The following is a 22,929-nucleotide window of genomic DNA, read 5'->3' as shown; positions in this document are numbered from 1 at the left end:
ATAGATTCTTCTAGAGAGCTGTACGTCTGATTTTCATGTTCAGCCCTTTCTCCAAGCAGTAGCTGCATTTTAAACAGAAGCAAAGTGGAAACCTCGCCGCTGTTTTTCAAAATGATTAACCGGAGGGGGACAGGGACAGAGAAGGCGCTGCGTGTGTGAAAGAGGGAGCTGTGGTGTGTGTCAGGTGGTTTTATAAACATGGATTAATGGTCTCCAAAGCTCAATAAAGTGACTGCGTGATGTACCTGCTCGTTCAGAGGAGCTGAGGAGAGCTTCAAGCATTTGTGTCATCATTCTTAAAGAGAAGGGGGAAAAATAATCTTCATTTAGATGCATATAGTAGCTTTTCACTTGGGACTGAGTGGAAAGTTTTTCTATTAAAATGCAAATGAAAGAATAAACTGTAACTCCAAATTTCTCCCTGAAAATGGATGTCTCCTCTCTGCATTGTGGTAACAGGGTGATCTGTGCCTTCAGAGTGCAAGTATTTTATCTTGATTTTGGGAAGAAGGGAGAGCAGGACGGTAAGAAAAAGGAGTTTGAGATTTGGGGCCCCTAAAGGAATTGTGCCCCTTTTTGATATATTAACACAGCATGGTGTTGTGTTTGGAAAAGAAGCTTGGAAAATCAGCAGAAAAAGGAAAAAGGTGTTCATCTGGAAAGTGCTCCTTTTGTGGCTGTAGTATTTCAGAATACATTTCAACATAAGCACTGCTGTGCTGTATCGGTGCAGTACTAGACTGTCTCAGCATCCATGTCCGATAAGAAAAAGAGAAAGATTTGGGGTCATGCGGTGGGCATGTGGGAGAGGCAAGACACCAGCTCAGATGCTCTGCTGAACCTCAGCTCTCCTCTTTCCCAGGGAAAAAGCCCATGAGCACAGGGGGAGTTTTTAGGCATCTCTCTGGAGCTATACAGCAGGTTCTGTTCCCTTGTCAGATCCATAGAGTAATCTTTTGAAGACCTGAATGTTTTCATCACTTGTGAGCTCCACAGTTTGGAGGTGGAGGGTCCTCATTAAGGTCCAATCAGACAGTTCAAGACCTGCTTTGTCTTGCAGAGGTGATGTTGCATGATGGCAAAAAGACACCTGAGCTGTGTCAGACAAGCAGCGGAGATGGGAGATTGTGGCTCCAGCTGCTCCAGGTGTGGAACTGACTTTGCAAGCACAGCGTATTTCTGAGCGGGTACAAGGGCAGGCCTGATTTTGCAGGGCTGAGGAGAAGAGACTGGGGTTAGGTCTGAACTCATCCCACCAAACCTGGCATTCAAGCAGAGTGTCTATGATATTGGAGTCACTCTAGGCTCCTCTCTTGGTCGGAAGATATGGTCATCTTCTGAAGTCTAGCTAACACATGATTAACCCCTGGGGATGCCTACCTCTCTCCATCACTGAAAAGAGAGAAGGAAGGTACTTATGCTCCTCTGCTGTGTTTTCAACACAACCCTTTGCTTTCACAGACTCTGACACTCTCTGATCTCAAGCCGAAGCGGGGACCAGTGTCGGGTGGCACCCAGGTGACAATTACAGGCAACAACCTTAACGCGGGCAGCAATGTCATCGTGACCTTTGGGCGACAACCCTGCCTCTTCTACAGGTACAGATGAGTGCTTCCTATGGTATGTGCTTGAGTCTGAAAGGTGTGAGCAATTACAGTCAAGAGACTTCTGCAGCCCAGACACCCTGTCCCTCATGTGCCTCTTTTGCCTGTGGCCACGTCTATTCAGCAATGGGATTTTTGCATTCTGCACCATGTGCAACCTTACTGTGCGTGTTTCGGGGTGGGAGAATAGGATTTATTTCATTGTTTTGATTGGGTTTTGATGTGCTTTTTGCCATGGCCCCTTGTCAAATTTCACTACAATTCTCCACGGTCCCATGCTTTGCTACTTGCTCTGGGAGTACATCATTTAAAAGATTCATTTTCATGTCCCTGCTTTAGTGGAGGTGACAAAGAAAATCTGACAACATCGGTTCTAAGTATTAAAACACCTCCCTTTTATCCCACAATAGTCCTGTAGTGCTAAGAAATGGATGATTTGCAACATTTCAGCTCTGGGTTGGCTCCTGTTCAATTGCAGTTCAGAGAAGCTTAATGTCAGTGTTACCTGCTGAATGTTCCCTGATCCCTGTGAGAATGAGCCTGAATCCCGTTCCCAGGGGCTCCCGCAGCTCAAAACTACCCAGCGCAACACATTTTGCTGCCAATATCGGTAGAGGCTGAAGATGAAGTTGGCACATTTCTCCCAGCATCTCCTTGGCAGAAGAAGGGCTCATTCACAGGAGACCTGGGACCATTCTCTTGGGGCAATGCCCTTCCCTCTCCTGGCTGTGGGGATCCTGTTTAGCCACCCGTCATGACTGTGGTGTGATTCAGCATCTATAATTCAAGAGGGTGAAGTCACAGCTTGTGATTTAAAAAGCCAAGTGGGAACCACAGCTGCTTGGAGATGCTTACTGAAGAGACTGGGGAGTTTTAGGAGGGATTGAGCGTGGGCTTTCAGGGGAATTTGGAGAGCACCTGGGAGGTGCAGTCAGTGAAGGCAAGTGCCATGCTGCAAGGGAAGGATGAACCCTGCTTTATCCTTTCTAGGGGTATAAGATGAGGCTGCGTCACAAATCACAGGACTGGGGAGATTGAGGGTGTTTGGAGCCTGGATTTTTGGCTCTTTATGGAAGGTAAGGGCCACTGCAAAATTAAGACCCGGAGCTGGTTTTAAGCCCTGCCCAAAAGGAGAGGTTTATGCAGAATCCCCTTTGAGTATAATCATAAAATGCTTCCCACTATATTAGCACCTTCCATGCAAAGGTCCCAGGCACGCTGCAAACTGCACTTAAATGAGGCTTACAGTCCTAATGCAAAGTAAGCTTTATTATCCCAGACTGGAAAGCTGAGGTACAAACACCCCTTTTTATGAGCAGCTGCTGCTGCTGCATCTGTCTGCAGGCAGGAAGGAAACATCCATCAAGTATTTAATCACAGAAATACTCCTGGAGAGAGGTCTGCGTTGCACTTCCCTTGGGGTTCAGTTTTCACCCTGAGACCTGAGAAATGGTGGCTCTTGTGGTTTTGTTTAAACTAGTGAAAAGGCAATGCCACTTCCTCGGATAGATGTGTCACATGATTCACAGCATATCGCTGTAGCAGTGTGTTTCACCACTTCACAGTGCATAGGTTAAGGTCACAGGACATAAGAGTAAGTAGCTGGGCTCTGTTTTTGGCACCATTGGTTTGCTGCTGATAGCACCCGGGTTATATTTACTTGCTTCTGCTCACAGGAGATCCACCAAGCACATTGTCTGTAACACCACTGCCTCAGATGAAGGCTTTGAGAAGGTGAAGGTGTCCGTGAGAGTGGACAAGGCCAAGATACATCAGGAATTGCAGTATGAATATGTGGAGGATCCAACTATCCTGAGGATTGAGCCTGAGTGGAGCATCTTCAGGTAAGCAGCCCATGGACACCTCCCACCACCTGCCCTTAATTTTCTGATGCAGCACTGGTGTGTTCGTGTTGGTCCTTGATACAGAAAAGTGCTTTCCAAGCATTGTGTTCACTAAGAAATAGATTTGTGTAGAGCTACTTCCCAGAGCCCAAGAACCATGAGTTCTGGTGGACTTGCCTCCTCGGAAGACCTAACAGGCCAGCAGTGCATTGTGCATTCAGTGTAACACCTTCGATGCTCAATGTGTGTCTGTGCTCAGGTGTACCCCTGGGACAAAATTTCCACAGTCTAGTGAGGGATGGACAGGAGCAGGGTCCTTTCTGCAAACAAACCCTGCATGGTCCAAGTCTAAATGATCCTGCACCCCGTCTTCACTTAGCAGAGCAAAGCTTCCTGGCTTAAAGCAGCAAAATCCAGCTGCCAATGCTCACCAGAAGCTTGCCTTGGAGACTCCATGCTTTAATTACAAAGGCAGGAGCAGCAGGTCTCCAACCTAGTGTTGAAGCTTTCTCCCTCGTTACTGCAGCCTGGGGTTTATCTCCAGCACCAGGATGCTCCCTGTCTGAGTAATATTAGACCACTGGGGCAGGTTAAACTATGCAGTTGTATCCCTAAAAGCTGCAATTCCTACTATTTCTGGTCATGACCATGTTTTGGGCCCCACTGGGCTGGCTCCACAGCTTTGCATGGCAGCAGGACCAGTCACTGATCTCTTAAACCCAGGCATAAATGTCGTCACTGTGCTTAGAGAAGTGAATCTCCCTTGGGTTTGAAAGCAGCAGTTCTTACCTTTCCCACAGCCTTCAGGTACTTGCTGGCTTAGGACTAAGCGTTGCTTGTTTGGCTGCCACACCTGAAAGCCCCAGGTCTGTCTCCTGAGATGAAGCACAAAGGGAGCTCTGGTCTCTGCCCTATCAAAGGGCCTTCCTCCTCGTTAGGCATCCCTTTTTCTCTTCACCCTATTGATGCTGCTTTGGTGAATTCAGAGGGTTCAGGGGAAGGTGTCTGAGAAGAGCATTTGCCCTGGTTGTGGAAAGCATCAAAGTGATACCCACATGCTCTCAGAAGCCTGTAGAAAAGGCTTCGGGAAGAGAGAAATTGGCCATTAAATGCACTAGTATTTCCTTGAAGAGATACAAAATAAGAAATCTTACTCTCCCCTCATTCACCCACGGCAGCTCTCTGCTCCCCTGTCAAACCGGACTGATTGGAGTATCTGGGGATTAGGAGCAGGGCTTGTAAATCCCCCCAGTTCAGCTCCCATCCAGAAGATGTTTTCACAAATCAATTAGCGCCTTTAATTACCGTGAGGGAATTTACCGATTTAGCCGGATTGAATCTTTGCACATTGGGCTTGAAGCTTTAGTGTCTGGATTTTCCATTTGGGGGTTTTATTTTCAGTCAGAGTTCAGGTTATCAGTGAAATGAGAAATCGCTTTACTCCCTTCCTTATTAAAGTGCGTTCAGTGCCGGTTGAAAGGTGCAAGATTGACAGCCTAGGAGAGTGGATTCCCCCGTTATCCCCAGGAAAGTTGCAGCATGGGGACCTTCCTCCACCTGGCCTCAGGTCTGGCTGGGAGGTGGGAGGAGAAGTTCTCCAGGGTCCATTTGCTCTTTGGTTTCTCTACTGAAGCTGCCAGCAAGAGACGAAGAAGCAGCCAAGGAGATACTTCAGGTGTATTGGCAAAGCTTTGCCCAGCCTGGGGGTGCAGAGACTCTGCATCCCGTTGCTTGCTGCCTTGGATCTCCCATCCCACCTCCCAGCATAAAGGAAATTAAGAAGAGGTGCTTGTATAGTGGGTGCCAGCTTAGCTGCAGGGTGTGTAGCTGCTAGGATGGATAACTGGGACTCTACCTGTCTCATCATTCAGGTACAACCTCTACCCTTTGCTCTCTTCGGTGTCTCTGAAATCAGAAAGCATCCACCTGAGTGGCAGCAGGTGCCTAATTTTAACCAGACCTACCCACCTCCACCTTCATCCTCTTTCTTTTGCACTTTTGAATCACTCCAGAGGGGCATAACCTTGGAGGAGGGTGCAGAGAGAGAAGATGCAATATCCAGGATGACCACTGTGGTTCAGGGTGTCGGGGACAGTTTTAAGCACTACAACTGTTAGCTGTGGAGCTCCGTCCAGCAGGTCGTAACGGAGACAAGCACTAGAGTAAGGCCTCCACACAGAGGTGGATGAAAGTGCAGCCAACTCCAGTCCCGAGAATCAAGCAAGAAATAAGTTAGTCAAGACACGTGGATCTGGAGACAGACCGAGGAGGCTGTTCCTCAGCATATGTTATGCAGTATGATTCATTACAGCAAATCCACTGCGATTCTCTGATTCATCACTCCAGGCTGTGGGGCTAAGCTGTTTTGAGGGATAGATGATTGCTGCTAAACCAGCTTTGCAAAATTAGTGAATGAATGTACGGAGCCTGGCTTAAAACCTCAAGTGCCATTTTCCAAGACAATAAAGAAAAGATTACTGCTAATTTACTCCCATAGCCAAAAAAAAAAAGAGTCACACTGGGCTGGCAGGTAACTAGAATTTTATGAGGCTCCATTAATACTTTTGATCTGGGTTTGATCTGAGTTACGTCCAGCAATTATCTGAGTCTGCAGACAGAAAATTATGCTCAGATCTTTTGGGACAATAAGGAGTTAACTTAAGAAAGCTTAGAGGTCTTGGCACCTCTGTTATTTTGCTGGGCAGTAGCATCTCTCCGGGCTCTGATCCGACCTGGGCGAGAAGTGGCCGTGACCAGGTATTCACCTGCAGACACAAAAGGCAGTGGCTGGTGGTTTTCACGTAAAGGCAAGCAACAGTTGTGTTTGCTTGATTTGCAAGCCAGAGAGGGTTTTGGGGTGATTTTGTGTCTTCAGCAAACACAACTGCTTTGGCTTTATTTTCAGAGAAAAGGCCCCTCTCTGATCCGGTTCTGTGGCTGGGCTTAATAACTGTGGTCTGAGCCTGCAAGCTCGGTTTCCAAACCAAATACAGAATTTTTAGCACCTGGGTTTAAAACTGTGTGCACAGACTTGGTTGATTAAATAAAAAAGGATTTCTATATATATACACTCACTCATATATCTGTACATATGTGCACACATTTGATACATCTGGAACATGTAAAAATCTCAGCTGAGTAAAGATACAAAATCCCTTCTAGTTTGAATCAGCAGAGAGTCATAATAATAATAATAAACAAAAATAAAAATTATAAAGGCCCACAGCCACAAATCCAAAAGAACCAGGACAGTGGAGAAAGAACAACTTGGTTTATACACTTCTCTTCTGGTTTCTGGCAAGCTAGCTCTCCCTGGGTGATTGCGGGAATACTTAATGTGAAGTTGAATTGTGGGGAGAAGGAATTTTTTCTGTAAGGCAGGAAGGGGGAGCTCTCTTGTAAGTGGATGTGTGACTTCAGAAGAGATCCCCTGTGCATTCAAGAGAACTCAACCATCCAAGCGGATCTTATGGAAATGGTAAAGTGTTCTTTTGCCCCATAAAATTCCCCATTAGAAATTTCCCATCACAGTTGATGGTTTCAGAGAGCAAGAACGTGAGGTACTCTGCAAAACTCAAGGTCAAATGTTGTCCTAACCATGGACCAGTCTGTACAGGTATTGCTTGTATGAAAGACCATAAGGAACCTCTCAGAGAAGCGTCACAGGAGCACCTGCTGAAAGATATGGTTGTGACAATGATCTTTGGCAGAGCTCATGGCTTGTGACTTCAAGTTTACAGGCTTCTTGGTCACACAGGCTATGTTTAAACTAGTAAATACTAATCCAGGTCTATTCTTTGGTCCTGAAGCCAGCGAGCGTGCATAGCCCTCATCCATACCACCAATGATCTTTCCTCCTTCAAAGGCAGTTTAGCTTCATCTCTCCTGCTAGTTGGGAGTGCTCCCTGGCCCTTGCTATCCCTTGAACCATGACCAGGCATTGCCTGGGCTACTGTTAACAGCTTATCAGCATCTATGGCCACCAGCCGGTGTTTGAGCTGGTGTCCTGGCCCTTTGGTTTATCAGTGTGGGTGTAACTAGAGGGACTGAAGCACAGTCCCAGCTAGCTGTGGCCAGCTCACTGAAACCTGACAGCTATACTGCTGAGCAGAGACGTATATTTGCATTCATTCCTACCTGCCCCGTCTGATTAATAAAGGAAGATAAATGAGGAACGTGGAAAACAAAGGTCAGAACTGGGGAAGATGTGTTGGCCAACACAGGCTTCTTCCTTACAGTGTGTTTATTCTCTGGTGTTTTCTCATTTATAATGCACTTGTTTCACCTTTCATGTATGCGTAGGTTTACCTGGAGGCAGGAAAGGGATTCTGAGCTTTCTTTTCCCAATCCCACCAATTTCCGCATGGCCTCCCCTCCCATTCTCGGCAGAGCGCTCCAGGAAATAAACTACAGCCTGGACAGTTTCCAAGGGGAGTTACGGAGGCAGGTGCCGAAACCGAGAGCACTACTCACCCTGGGAAACCCTCAGAGATGGGGCTGTCCGTTGATGACATTTCCTCATCCTGCCCTGGCTGTGTGAGCCCTGACAGCTGAAGGTTTTGCTTTCTTGGATAACTCTTACCCTTTCAGCCCTTGCATCACGTTGCCTCCGCCACAGCGCTGCAAAGGCAGAGCTCACCCTGGTAGAGAAATGCTGTTTTGATTTGGGATGGCCAAAGCTGCCTATGGTGAACCCTTCCCCTCAACACGGCGTTCAAAACCAACCCACCCATCGGCTCCTTTGCAGTTTCCTTCCTCCCTCCCCCCCGCTCCCCAAAGTCCCACAAACAGCACTGCTGGCTGCAGCTGGAAGGTGCAAGGGAAAGGAAAGAAGGGTGTTTCTGACAGCTGTTTCCTTCTGGTGACAGTGATTGCAGGGAATGAGAAGGGCTCTGTCTACGTCTCCCCATCTTAAGCTGGGCTAAGAGAGATGTTATAAAAGCAAGAAAATCTACCAAATGCAGGGTCATGGCTCATATCGGCTTTCTCGGGAAATCAGTCCTTGCCCGAGCAAAGGGACAACATGACTGAAAATCTCTCTTCTGTCAAATGTTGGATCTAACACACATTGCAGAGCTTATCTGCCTGGGTCACCGAATGGAAGCTGAGCAAATGCATTAGGCACACCACGTCTGAAGACTTTGGCTCTGTTTCTTCTAGATGCTGCTGGACCGGGTTCCCCGGCAGCACTGAAGTGGGTTCACTGAGGTGACATTATCTTACTCAGGGTGATGTTTTTATAGCAGGTTTAATATGCAAGATGGGACTACAGCCCTCAACAAAGGTAGCACTGAACTCTCAAGAGCTGCTTGCACAGGACAGTATCTATGAGGGTTTTTTGGGCTCCCTTCCTTAAGTGATACAGGACATGTAGTCTGTGGACCATTCTGAAGAGCCCCTGTTAGATTTCCCGCTCTTCTTCTCATTACTGAAGCTTCTGGTTGCTGAGTCTTAACAATGAAAAACACCCAGATGCTGCTTGGTGTGGCAGTTTTAGCAAGCATGTGGTTTTACCTCTTTCTCCCCTTATGAATGAATGAAAAATTATTTGCTTTCTTTTTCCTTCCCTTCCTATGGGACTGTGAGATGTGGTCAGACACTTTGCAATCAACATTTAAGACTATACATCACCCATTGCTGGTGCATTCCGTCCTGACATCTATTAGCTGGGTTCATGCTCTTCTTTCATTTCTTCTTCTCCAGTGGCAACACACCCATCGCAGTGTGGGGAACTCACCTAGACCTGATCCAAAACCCTCAGATCCGGGCAAAGCACGGTGGAAGGGAACATGTCAACGTGAGTATGACTGCTGAGCTGGGGATCAATCACAGGAGGTGACACATCCAAGGTGGTGATAGGGGCTGGCTAACAGCTTTGGAGGTTGAAATCTCCTGTTGCATCCAGAAAAGAGGGCATGACTTCCTTTCAGAAAGATTACCCCATCCTCTCCATGAAGGAGCACTGAACTGACGCAAGAACAGAGAGAGACGTCATGAAGGGTCGTTCAGCTCCTGGTCTCTGCTGAGCCTGTTTCTTCTGTTGGCTCAAGGATACCTGTCCTCTCTCTTGGCCCATGCGTTATTTATCAGCCACGCCTGTGCATAAGTAGACCCAAATTCAGGTTATTGGCTGAGTGTGCAGGGATCAGAAGGGACTGTGAATAATACTCTGTTACTATTGTGTCCAATCCCCGGACTATTTGGGATCCTGCAAGAGTGTATCCAGGTTTAACCAGCTAGATTTACAGCCTAATTCAGCTCTCAGTGGCCACTGAGGAATCAGAAGCAGCTCAGGCCAACAGAGCTTTGCCAAGCTCTGGGAGGACAATTCACTCGGAAGGAGCCAATTACCAGTAGCTGCTGAGCAGCTCCAGAGAGAGGAGTAAAATGTGCAAGTTTAGCACCTCCAATTAGTAAATCCAGGAGCAGGCAGCATCTGCTGGTACCTACAGTAGGTTGGAGGATGGGGCCATGCAACAGCATCTGAAAGGGTGTTGGCTGTGTATGGGCAATTCCTGGGACCAAGTGTGAAAGAGCATCCCAGAAGAAGAGGCTCAAAAAGTAAAAAATACAGAGGGACTAACTGGGGTGGGGGTAGAAAGTCCAGATCCTCTGCATTTCTCAGGTTTTAAGGTTAATCCTTGGGCTTTCCACTCAAGGTTCTCAAAGCACTTTGCGGACGTTAAAATTGTCTACTGCCACATGAACAATGGTGAAACTGTGGTAGATCCAAAAAGAAAATGCAGGAATATGGGGTAGATTCATTTGCATCTCCAGTTGGCAAATTGAGAAACCTGTGTCTTGGTCTTATCCCAGCTCTGCCATGAACTAATATCTGCCTGCATAAAGCCAAATCCAAAGCAATTTTGTCACCTCTCACACCTCACCAGATTCAGGAAATATCTGTTGAGATCGGTTTCTGTGTCTGATGTGAATCTTGAATGGCAGTCTTCCAGTCCCTCATGAACTCTGGGAAAACCCGGATCCAACTGATTATGTGTATTCATAGGTACGTTTTGGTAACATGTTGTATTTCCTGGTACAGCACAGACAAACACTTAGCTAGCTTTCCTGCAGAATTAGAAGCCTACATGACTTCATCTTATTCTTCCAGCAGACTCCAGCTCTTGCCTGACACAGTGGTCTCAAACAATCATGCCATTGTGCAGATGATGAAGCCTATTCATCATCTCACACATGCTTACGTAGAACTGCCCACCAGTTTTGTGCTGGGAAGCACTCCGCTGCCTTTTCTTCCTTGTAAGAGCTGTTGCAGAAAAGAATATCTGACTTATTTTGCAATATGAAACTGGCTGGTCCAAGTCACTTATCTCTTGATTGATTTGAGCCAAAGCAATATTAATGCTTGAGCTATGCTAGCTGTGATAATGAGTGTGCTCTCAATGCTGGAGGTATCAGACTAGTTTGGAGAAGATTCTCATATCAAGCACAGCTGGGATCCCATGGAGCTGGTGCTGTTTCTCCACAGAGCCTGTTGGCTCCTGGTGAGACCAGGATGCATTGTGCTAGCAGCCACGATGTAGAAAGATGAAGGCTCAGATCCTGAAGGACAACCAGACATCTAATTCCTAGTTGTTTAAAATGAGGGTCAGGATAAAATGCCTTTCACAATCTATTACCCATTTCTCAAATACACAAAAGACGCAGGTCTTTGGCAGGGCTGGAAGCCAACTTCAGGGTCTCCTGAGACCTACCCCACTGTCTTCACCACTCCAGCTTCCTGGGCTTCATTTCAGGTAACCTGATGTTCAAACAGGAATCCTGGGCACAACTGAGCATGCACTGGACATACACTTTTGGAGTGATCCCCAGAGTGTGAGAGCTAATTGCAGGGCAATAGTGAGGCTTTGACTAGTCTCTGCTGTACAAAAAAAGGAAGAACTTTCTATTTCCAGAAGGAAATGAGGTTAGGGGAAGATGGTGACACTGGCAGCCCCAGAGGCTGAGCTCCCTCAGGGAAGAGGCACAGGATGCCCAATTGCATTGCAAACTGTTCCACCCACCTGCCCTGGCAAAGCTTTCCTCCCCAGCCTCGCTTGTCTGATGGGTATGGGGCATGTTTTGAAGCAGGGGAGCACCAGCCTGTCTCATGATAACCAAAGGGGTCTGCTCCTCCCTGTCCTCCAGCCGTAGGTAGGCTAGCATTTCACTGGGAGGTATTTGCCCACCAGGAGGGCTGGGGGCATTTTCCATAAACACTCCTTCGTGTTGGGTTTCTTTCTCCAGAACTGCGAGGTGCAGAACAGCACGGAGATGACCTGCCAGGCTCCGGCGCTGGCTGTTGACCCCAATCACCAGTCTGAGCTCGCTGAGCGTCCAGAAGAATTTGGCTTCATTCTTGACAACGTGCAGTCCCTGCTGATTCTGAACAAAACCAACTTCACCTACTACCCAAACCCAATCTTTGAAGTTTTCAATCCCTCAGGGATCCTGGAGCTGAAGCCGGGAAGTCCCATCATACTGAAGGTGAGATGGGGACCAAGGCCTGGATGAGGAAGGGCAAACACATGCTGCCTATTGCCTCTCTGTGTCTGCCAGCACCCCATGAATCACAGTGGCATCCCGATTGCATCCCAGAGATTTTCTCCACTCATTGCACCTAACATATCGCATCATATCAGAGTCACCATCTGCAAACACAAATCACTGCTCAGCACCTGCCAATACCCATAACTAAAAAATATAAACTCCTGCTGCAGCTACCTGTGTAGAGCCTAAATTTGTACCCACTGCTGTTCGCCAGAGAAGAACGTTTTCTACCACTGCAACAGGGCTGGCAATTAAATACCCAAGTCTATTTCTTTCTTGGGTTTTCAAGACGTTCCTCTCACCCCTGGTTAAATCCTATACTAGTCCTTTGACATTTCTGTAACCTGGACGGCAGTACAGAGAAGGAATTTTATGACTGAGCATTTCCGTATCAGCACTTGTACATGGTGCATATGCAAAGAAATGATTGTGCCTGCAGAATACCTTCTTGCATGTTTGGAAAGAGGTCTGTCTTACTTGCCTGAATACGTTTTGTGAGGGCCTGTTTGTGCAAGATTTATATGCAGTGTTTCTCATTTAGTTACCGAGAGAGAGGAGCAGGACAGGCTGTTTTGACCGATTACACTCTGTAGCCATCCATGCTGTCCTCTGCATGACTTTCTAAATTGGCTTTTTCTGTCTGTGTTAGCGAATGATGAACCACAAATGTCAAGTGCAATGTTAACTCTTGCGTCACAGGAACAAACTAGAGGTAGAAGGTAAACTCTTTCCTGATGCTTTTTTTTGTGGGGGGTGATATTCCTTTCTATCCAGGGCAAGAACCTGATCCCACCAGTGGCGGGAGGGAACGCCAAGCTGAACTACACCGTTTTGGTTGGTGAGAAGCCCTGTGCGGTGACCGTATCAGACGTGCAGCTACTGTGCGAGTCCCCAAACCTCATTGGACGGCACAAGGTGATGGTAAGTGGTGCTTGAACCTCAGCAGCCTTTCCCTCCTGGGTGAGTTGGGAGGGCACACCAATGCTGAAGAGCTGGCAGAGATCTCCCAAGAGTTTGCATCACCATGTGCCTTCCGTAGATCCCATAAACATCAGGGACCCTTCTTGATATAATATCCCCATCAAGAGTAACTTGGAGAAGTAGAAGAGTAGAAGAGTAACCTGGAGATCGTTATGGACAGTGAGAAACCTTTCATAATCAAAACCCTTTAGGAAAGTTTGCCTCTCTTCTGTTTTTGTACAGTCTGTATGAACCCTAGATGCTCATGTGAGTTCATATATGTAACATGTTCCCTACGTGACATACTTTGTTAAATTCAGCACAGTCCCCAGCAATTACTAACGTGCTGGCGGCTAAAATTTGCCTTTATAGAGGAGAAAAAAAAAAAATGCAGAATATGGACTCTAGTGTGACGGGACTTCGAGGTTTTGACATTTATACAACTTAGTATACTCCTGGATATCCTTCCTGGAACCTGTGAAAAATGGACCTAGTGATTACCTCAGAAGGAGCTTCTCTTCCTCTCACCATTGGTTTATTCACTCCTTCAAATTACTCCAAATCCTTGCAGTAATTTGCATTCCTCAATGCTGTTGCTTGATAAACAGCACATCAGCAAACTCATCTGAGTTGTACCGAGCTGTGGGTAGAAACGCAACACAAGCTAACAACTGACATCAGACATACAGACGATCAATGTTACTCATTCCTTGTGATCCGCTTTTTTCCGCCTCTCTGTTGCCCTCCCAAAGCTGTATCTGTCACAGATCTATTTATTCCAATGCAGTGAGACTCATAGAGGTCGATGGAGACACACTGCATAGCTCTTTAAAAAGAGCATTTTCTGGGGACTTTTAGAAAATAGAGAGTTTATGGTGACCATTTTGGGTCTCATTTGTGACTGCTGCTGGGACACCTCATACTGGCTACTTAACTTCTCTGTGCCAAAGTTTGTCATCTGGAAAATAGAGGTAATAATCCTTTTCAGCCATGCAAATATACTGTGGCTCTCGATTCATTGTAAAGCACATTAAGACACTCCAAGAGGAGCAATAATGAAGTGAGAGATTTTCTCTGTGTGAATACCAAAGCTTTTGAACAAGGCAATATACGTTCCCTGTCAATTTCATGAATATAATTAAACATATGGTTAGTCAGAGATGGACAAAGCCAATCCTAGAGAGAGAAAACTCAAAGTCAGGTGAGCAATAAACAACCCCTGGGGATCAGGGAGGATGAACATCTGGTCAGGTCTTACTAATTGGGAAGACTCCCCTGCTCCTGCAGCTTGCGACAGCTTAAGCGAAGCCACAGAGAAAAAAATAATCCCTTTTTGAGGATGCTGATCAAACAAGAGATGCTGCTGGAAATGTGGGAAAATGATCACACTGAAGCCTGTTAATGAGCATCAGTGTTAGGGGCAAGTTACAGATTTCTCGTTCAACTGCCAACACTGAGGCAACCCTTTGCCAGCGTCTGGGCTGGAAACCAAATACAAAAGGTCACCTGCGATGGAGGCCAGTGCTCAAGGATGGACTTTGCATCTGGAACTTACCAGGGGGACAGCTGGGCTGTGAAATGCCTCCTCCAGCATGTCACAGCATCTCTGTTGCTTGGGTTGGTACAAAATGTATCCCCATGTTTCGCATGAATGTCACTTTGATGGTCAGGATAATTGACAGGTAGCTCTCCCAGGTCCTCCTCCTGTTTCTGCCAACGATTTACTGTGTGACCTTGAGTAAATTGCTGAACAAACCCTTTCTTACAAAGTGAGGTGTCCTAGATCTGAGAGGGGACCATGGGACTGAATCAACCATTGCAACACTGAGATTATTTCTAAGGGAAGGAACAATGACAATGACACACATTGATGTCAACATGTTTTTGATCTAGTTCAGATATCTTTTATACAATGACAGAGTTACATATTTGAAAAAATAGAAAAGAACTAAAAGGCCTGAGCAATGGTTAAAAAAGATTGACTAAAACTCAGAGGTAAGCTCTTTTCCAAGGAAAAGAAAGAGACACGAGGAAGATCCATGAGTAACTATGTTGGAGAAGGTCTGCAGTGAAGAAGTGGAGTACATTTGAAGGCTTGCTGGTATCTACTGTAGGCACTTACATATAGAAAGTCACACTGGACTCTTTGTATAGTGAAGGGAGAGATGGCCAAATATAGCAACTGAAGTTCAGGGCACAATTCATCTCATCCTAAGGTAGACCCTTATATTAGTCCAGGGCAAACTCGCACTAGGAAAGATACTACCACAGTTGTTTTGCACAACAGGAACTACTGAAGTGCTACAGGTGGTCCCTAAGACTTTGCTGGAGAAAACCGGGCTCTGCCATAGTGCCATTTAGAATGAATTCATGATTAATGGGCTTAACAGGTGGCCAAACTGTTGTTTGGTAATATGGAGGGCTCATGGTCAGTCTTCTGGAAGGTATAAATAGCTTCCTTCAAAAACACTCAGTGGCCCAAGAAATAAAGTAGGGCTATATCTACATATTTGCTTGTTTTTGTTTTAAATGCTCACAATAGTACTGCAGCCTTGCAGCCTTTCTTCTTCAAGAGACAGATTTCCTCAGATCATGGCGGTTTGATTCGTGGACCGTGAGACCTTCCCAGTGCAGGAAACCACCTTTAGAAAGGAACGCACTGGGGCTAACTTTGTTAGACACCTACCTCTAGGAGTCTAGATCCCCTTATAGTTAATGGAGAGAAATGGGAACTTCCACTGAATAAAACATCTCATCCTAATGTCAAAGCAGGTGTCAAAAGCAGCTCACATAAATCACATACTGAAAGTGCTTTTTCTTTGTATTGACTTTGAAAGCATACTGTAATGTCTAACTCAGATGTGCATGTCGAATGTTTGGTGAGAGGAAACCCACCCATGGAGATGGGCTGTTCTGCGAGCTTTGAGCGCAGACCTGCACTGGGGATTGGGACGGGGTTGTTTGATTCTAGTCTGATACTCCTTGCCTGGACTCATCTGACTACGAGGCTTGGAGGAAAAGGGTCACTGTCGGAAACAGAAAATGAAATATAATGAATCTATTCATTATAGAGGGAGGAAATTGTGCAAACTGGTGAGCAAATTTTGCTGGGAGGATTTGGGACAGTGGTCTAGGGCAAAAGGCAATAGCTTTCAGTGCTTAGATTAGCATGTGAGTTTGGCAGTTTGTCTTCTCAGTTGAGCATGCCACATACCAAGACCAAATCTCTGCCTTTTGCATGCTTTATAAGGGAGTTGGACCTTGTCTCTTAGAATAGATGGGAAAACTAGTTACCGTTGCGCCCTCAACTAACATGGGTGCTAGGTTGTTCCTAGGCCACTGAAGATGCTCTACAAGTCATCAATGTCATGCTACAGGAATGGTCACCTTGAAACTTTTTTACCTGGTCAGATGAGCTTAGGTTTAGTTTCATTTCTCATTGTGGACATTGTTAACTTTCTAGAGCCCATCCCAAAATGCTTAGGAGTATTCAGGGCATGAGAGGACCTTGTGGATGGAAATTAGATATTTCCTTATATTCACTTTTGTTCTGTCTAAGACATAAGGGTTACATCCAGGTGACTTTAGCCAGGAGCCACTGAGGAACAGCCTACAGCTGGTGCTAGAGCAAAACAGACATCCTCTCAGAGGTTGTAACTGGGGCCAGAATAATGTCTAGGAGATGGTGGGGTCACAGAGATTCATGTCCCCAGCAAGGGCTGTGGTGGTGAGGAGCGAGAGCAGCTGGAAAACTTTTCATTAATTCATGACTCTCTGCTCCGTAGTCTCTTCTGCTGGCTCCAACCCTTCCTCCTTGGGCCAGTTTCTTCCTCCTGCAACCTAGAGAGGAAACCCGAGTGAGTGCCTGAGCTGAGGCATGGGAGGCCTGGGATTAATGTGTATGCTGGAGGCAGATGGATTAACGGAGAGCCAGTGGGATGAAGGACAAGGCTAGCCACCAGGCTGGGATGTGGGGGATGTTTTCACTAGCTGCCGTGGGAGCTGGGAAGGTGAGGGAGAGCTCCTCATACAAGAGAAAGAAAAAGATTCAATTACATGCTGCAATGGTCCCAGTTGCAGTGGGAGGGGGAAGCATGTAGCCCTGGGGTCTTGACTGAATTTCTGCCTGGCAGCAAGATTTTGCACTTTCTGCAGGGCCTGCTGTGCCTCTCTGTGACAAAGCTCAGCTGGGGTGAAGTGATGGGGCTCATCACCATGTCACGATCCTTCAAGCTCTTTGCATGGCGTCTTCCTAGCTTTATGTTGATCCATAACCAGTGTTCCCCTACCACAGCACAGTCCTAGAAGCCTTCTTTTTATACCTCAAGCTAGTCAGCAATGCTTTTCCCCCTGCCACTCAAACTTATCCTACTCTACAAATAGCCTTGAACAACCTTGTAGTAGCCTTGAGCGAGTAGTACCCCGTGGGATTACTGTTGGGAGTGGTGTTCATGTTGTAAAGATGGGCTCCTAACAGACCTGCTTCATCAGAGCATTTTGTTGGGCTTGCAGCAGTACCACCCGCAGGGTTTCCTTCTGTCTGTTAAAAACAAGGTCCTCGCACAGCAGCTTGTCCCCGAGACTGGCGGCAGCCCTGGGAACCTTCTGCACAGAGAGCAGAAAGCTGTGTTCAGCTCCCTGTCCCACTGGTGAGGATCTGCAGTCACCCGGCCAAAGTGTGGCTAGGAGAGGGGCTGTAAAGAGCATTGGCCAGGCTCTGTGGTTTTTGTGGGTTTTTTTTCCTGTCCCAGTGGCTGCCAGGTACAGTTTTCTCCGTTTAAAGAGTCAAAAGCAAATCGTGACTCTGATTTCTACATTCCCACTGTCCTGACTGCTGCTGTGCCAGCTGTCTGGGTCAGGTGTCCCCTGTTCCGTTATGAGGTTAGGACCCATCAGACCATACCCATGAGCTGTGTGTCCTGTGCGCATTTTGGGACTAAGTGTCATCAGGGCAGTCCGGCACAACATAGCTGTTTGGGACAGGGAATGGAAAACCCAGAGTAAACTCTAAACTGCTATGTAGCCAGGACATTGGGACTGGTGAGATTTGTCTCACCAGAAGTCCTTTGTTGGTTGGGTTCATGGTCACTCTACCAACAGAGGTGCTTCTACATGACATTTCAGGTGTTTTTTAGCTGTTCTCTATCCAAGTACTTCATGCCCTGTTTAACTTGAGAGACAAGGGGAGATCATCGTTCAGCCTTAGTCAGGGAGATGATGGAGTTTCTCTGTGTTCCCGCTTGTTCTGCAGATTCAATGTGACTTTTTCCTGCCTTCCCTCTAGGCTCGTGTAGGAGGGATGGAGTTCTCCCCAGGGATGGTCTACATCTCTCCAGACAGCCCTCTCAGCCTGCCAGCTATTGTCAGCATTGCGGTGGCTGGTGGCCTGCTCATCATCTTCATCGTGGCTGTATTGATTGCGTACAAGCGCAAATCCAGAGAAAGCGACCTCACCCTCAAGCGTCTGCAGATGCAGATGGACAACCTGGAGTCCAGGGTGGCATTGGAGTGCAAAGAAGGTAGGATGAGGAAGGAAGGCTGATGCTGTGTCAGTTTTGGTAGAAGAGAGAGATCCAGCCACAAAGCTTTGAGACAAAATATCGCCAAGGAACAGGAATGTTGAACCCTGTGGGTCTGGCTCAAGCCTGGATCTAAACTGACTTTGCCTATTTTCCCTAAGTCCAGCCTTCTTCCACCCTGTCCAAGCTGTATTTGTTAACTCACAGTCCAGGGAGAGCCTTGGCATATGTCCCTGCGAAAAGGCAATGTTGTAGGAAAGGTGAGACTGCTCTTGTCCACCTTCTTCTTCCTCTCCACAAGTTGCTTCTCCACTTGTACCTTAGTCTTCATGCACGTGGGCCTGAGGGCTTTTCCCATCACAGTTAGGGACATATGGACTGTCATTGCTACATGAGTCGTTCCTTTTTTGTGTCAGCCTTTGCAGAGCTACAGACAGATATTCATGAGCTGACAAGCGATCTGGATGGAGCTGGGATCCCCTTCCTCGATTACCGAACCTACACCATGAGGGTGCTTTTCCCTGGCATTGAAGATCATCCAGTCCTGAGGGATCTGGAGGTAAGAAATCAACATCTCCTGCTTCTGGCTCCTCTCATGCCTCCCTGTTCTGTCCTGAATGCAAGAGATGTTGTGTCAGTGGTGGGGACGTGATGGCTTATAATGCTGTGTCCTACCAGGGATGAAACTTTACCTCATTAAAAAGCCAGGTTGAAAGAGGAAGATGATTGCTGCTATCTTAAATGTTAAATTCTGTTTGATCACTCATGTATTTGGAAGAGTCTCATAGATCTATGTGCATTAGGTCTACTGTATTAAGCTCCTCCTTAGTCTTCATCCTGCTGGGGTTTGTTTTTTAGACTGGATTTATTAGTTACAGATGTGCAGGGGACAGGAAAAAAAGTTGTATGGCAGAGCAGCATAGCTGCCTGTGTCACTCCAGCTTTGCACAACACTGACACTACCGAGAAGCCTTTTATCCTGGTAACACCTATAGAAATAACCTGCAGTCACTGAAGGAAGTTCACCTTTGCTGCGCTCTGTGGTTTGCAGGGAAGTCAGAAAAACCACAGCATCAGTCTGCCCATACCCTGCCCACATCTGCCTCCCCTACCCCAAGTCTCTGGATGAGAGCGGTGGGAGGACAGTGAGATGATGCCCAGCACTGTTGGGGTCTGCACACAGCCTGCATTACCTCACTGGCAACGAGGAGTTTGATGGGACCCCGGGTGAGGTCTGCCCATGCCGCAAAACTCCTTCAGGCTTTTGCAGATGGACAGGCTCAGCTCTAGGGATACCTGGGCCAGAGAAGCAGGCGATACACCATGGCCAAGGCCAGGGAGGTCGTTGGCTGAGCTCTCTGCAAAGTCTTTGGCAAGCTCTCAGCTTCAGAGAGGCTCTGGCATGGGCTGGTGAGATTGTTGGAGGCCAAGACCGGAGTTAGTTGGCAGAGGGGAGGAACAGGAGCTGGCGCAGGCAATACCATGCTTGGCTGGCTGTGTAATGAGAGATGCCTGCTCATCTTTGCTCCTTCCCTTCAGGAGAGCCAAAATTCATCAAACTATATGGAGAGAACCATTAAAAAACCCTGATCTGTCAGCAACGAGGACTTGTGGGATTGGGTAGGAGGCTGAGTTACACATTGACTACTGTAGATATTCGCCTTTGGGGTGCAGGTAGAATGGCCTCAAACTGCTTTCCCTCAGGAAGAATAGTTCAGCAGCTTCAACAAATGAGCACAAGAGATGAGGGGTGATGAATCTCTCTCCCACATAGGTATACACATACACAAACACTTTCATCATACCCACAGCCAGTTACAGTCCCTATATGCATTAACCTCAGCCGGCCGACCACAGAATAACATCTGACCCTTATAGAGGTTTTAGCATGGATACTCCCATATGCAGATACACACAGAGAGACACAGAGCTAATGTTTCAATCGGCTACCTTTGATCTCTTCTTCCTTTCATTTCATTCATCTTTTTTTTTTCCCTTAATCCCCTGTAAAGCTTCAACAGCTCTTTTGGTGTCAATATCTTTGGCTACCAACATATGAGGGAAGGCAGTTCCCATTCTGCTCCCTTCTCTGTAGCACCTAGAAGGAGTTGCTATTTATTGCAAAAGGCCCCAGCATGGATCCCGCAGTGAGCAGATCTTACTTATTTCCAGTTCATTTGCTAATTAACTGCTTGCAGATGCAGTAAAAAATACTTTTCTTGTTATTTTTTAATTCTCCATAATAACCTGGGGATAGACAATATTAAATGTTCAAGCAAGTAAGTTAAAATTAATTATTGGTGGGATGGGTGGTGGTTGGTTGGTTGGTTGGTTGTCTTAAGCTATTTACCAAGTAATTTATTTGCTGTATGCGAAAAGAGTTAAGAGCTCTAATTTCCAGAATGAAAAAGTAATGACTCTTTAAGGGGCCTTGCATTAGTTGGTTGTTTAAGCACGCCAGCTTGTTTTGGATTAAAGTGCCGAATCTGGTTGGTTATTAATACATACATGCCTCAGTGACATGTGTTGCTCTGTGTTGAGCCCCTCCAGCTTCAAGGGAAGACTTTTCAAGGGCTGGAACAGCTTCAGCAACATGGAAGAATGAGTTTGGGGTTCTCTATTTAGGCTCCATTTTCATCTAGAGCCAGAAGGACCAGAAAGGGTAAAGCCCACTGTAGGCTGTGGAGTCCAGAGTCCAGTGTTGAGGTCATAAATTGTTCTATGTAAAAACTAGTTCACCAGCCTCTCACAGCTGAGAAAAATATTAGAGACTTATCAACCTCTCTGTCTCCAAAGCATCTCACCTCCCAAGCCCAGGGGTCCTACCGCAGTGGGACCTCTAAGACAGGTCCCAACTCAGCGTGTCTTCTCACACCTTCATCTACCTAGTTCTTCAAACCCAAGGCCCAGCTGCATGCTCACCATCTCAGCCACTGCCTCACTGCATCTCTTAATCTCGTCAAAACCTGACCCTAGGCTCTCTCCCCCATTCACTTTCTTGCTGCCTCTCCCAGCTTCTTAAAGCTGAACCCCAAATCTCTGTAAGCAGGTTTCTTGCAAGGATGAAAAAGAGGTGTTTGGCGGCGATAGAGTGAGACTTCAGTCTGACTACAATAAAAATACAATATGGTATGGTACCACATCCAGGCATTAGCAATCTCTTTTTGATGTACTGTTCAGGAAGGGAAACACAAGGTTGGAAAGTAATCATCTGGCTGTGGCTAGGAGGTCTCTCAGGCTTCCTAATCATCAGATGACATATGGACTCTCTTCCTTTTTTCAGGACTATCCTGTGATGCAGAAAGAAGGACTCACCTGCCTGCTAGATGCAAGACTTTTTTTTTTTTTTTAATTGTTTCTGCTGTTTGAAGCAGCTTTTCCCTTTTCCCTGTCTCAGAACTGACTTCTGCTTGATATCAAAGTGTATAGTTGGAGGAGCTGGAGGGATGAGGGCAGAGAGGTAGCAAAGAGTGTGTGACCCATTTGGGAGAGGTCCCACAGCGGGCAATGACTGAAAGGTATAAAATCCCTTTCTTCTTGTGCAGGTCCCTGGCTATAGGCAGGAACGGGTGGAGAAAGGCCTGAAGCTCTTTGCTCAGCTTATCAACAACAAGGTTTTCCTACTGTCCTTCATCCGCACACTGGAGTCCCAGCGCAGCTTCTCCATGAGGGACCGTGGTAATGTGGCCTCGCTGATCATGACGGTGCTGCAGAGCAAGCTGGAGTACGCTACTGATGTCCTCAAACAGCTCTTGGCCGACCTCATAGACAAAAATCTGGAGAGCAAGAACCACCCCAAACTGCTGCTCCGGAGGTAAGGATGCCTGGGGCTGGAGTGAGCTGGGCTGGGCAGCCTGTGCCCCGCCGTCTAACATAAGCATGCTAGTCATCTTTGGAGGAAAGGAGCAAATTGGCTTGATTTTTGTTTGTGCAGCAGGGTGTGAAATCAGAATGATATACAGCCACAGTTCACGTGACCCCGTAGGGCTGGCACGAAGCTCTTTGCAGAGAAAGGTGAATAATGAAAGTAGGGCTGAATGAAGACTGTATCGCTCTCCCTTTCTTGTTTCCTGGTCATTTAAGACTTCCTGACAGAGCATTCCTTTCAGCAAGTGTGTCTGTAGATCTTGCTCCATCTCCTCCCTAACCAAAAAGTAGTCAATGATTAAAGGTTACAGAACTGAACTACCTCTGGATTTTAATGTGGATCTTCCAGAAAGCTTCATAAGGGCAGCAAGAGCCCATGCCTCCTAATCCTTATTTTGGACTCTTTGTGTGCTTAAGACATTCATTTATGCTTATGTTTCCTTTTAACCTGAAAATTCCAATTGCATTGTGTAGGACCTATGAGTATGTCACATAGAACAGACTGTACCATAGAATCATAGAATCATAGAATCATTGAGGTTGGAAAAGACCTCTAAGATCATCGAGTCCAACCGTCGACCCAAC

General features: G+C 46.7%; 1 protein-coding gene across 1 annotated transcript in view; it reads left to right on the top strand.

Moving 5' to 3' along the window:
* Positions 1-22,929, top strand: part of PLXNA4 (plexin A4) — a 462,713-nt gene that overhangs the window by 378,642 nt on the left and 61,142 nt on the right. Inside the window, exons 14-21 of the mRNA XM_009290424.2 lie at positions 1,462-1,598; positions 3,281-3,448; positions 9,152-9,245; positions 11,696-11,935; positions 12,773-12,919; positions 18,243-18,477; positions 18,894-19,036; positions 22,023-22,291. Coding sequence (XP_009288699.2) covers positions 1,462-1,598; positions 3,281-3,448; positions 9,152-9,245; positions 11,696-11,935; positions 12,773-12,919; positions 18,243-18,477; positions 18,894-19,036; positions 22,023-22,291 — 1,433 coding nt within the window. The remainder of the gene's footprint in view (positions 1-1,461; positions 1,599-3,280; positions 3,449-9,151; positions 9,246-11,695; positions 11,936-12,772; positions 12,920-18,242; positions 18,478-18,893; positions 19,037-22,022; positions 22,292-22,929) is intronic.

The sequence above is a fragment of the Aptenodytes forsteri genome, unplaced genomic scaffold, assembly GCF_000699145.1.
Source record: "Aptenodytes forsteri isolate BGI_AS27 unplaced genomic scaffold, ASM69914v1 Scaffold173, whole genome shotgun sequence".
In the NCBI taxonomy this organism is placed as follows: domain Eukaryota; kingdom Metazoa; phylum Chordata; class Aves; order Sphenisciformes; family Spheniscidae; genus Aptenodytes; species Aptenodytes forsteri.
Note: the sequence above shows the minus strand (reverse complement) of the source record. Positions and strands in the feature narration are given on the sequence as shown.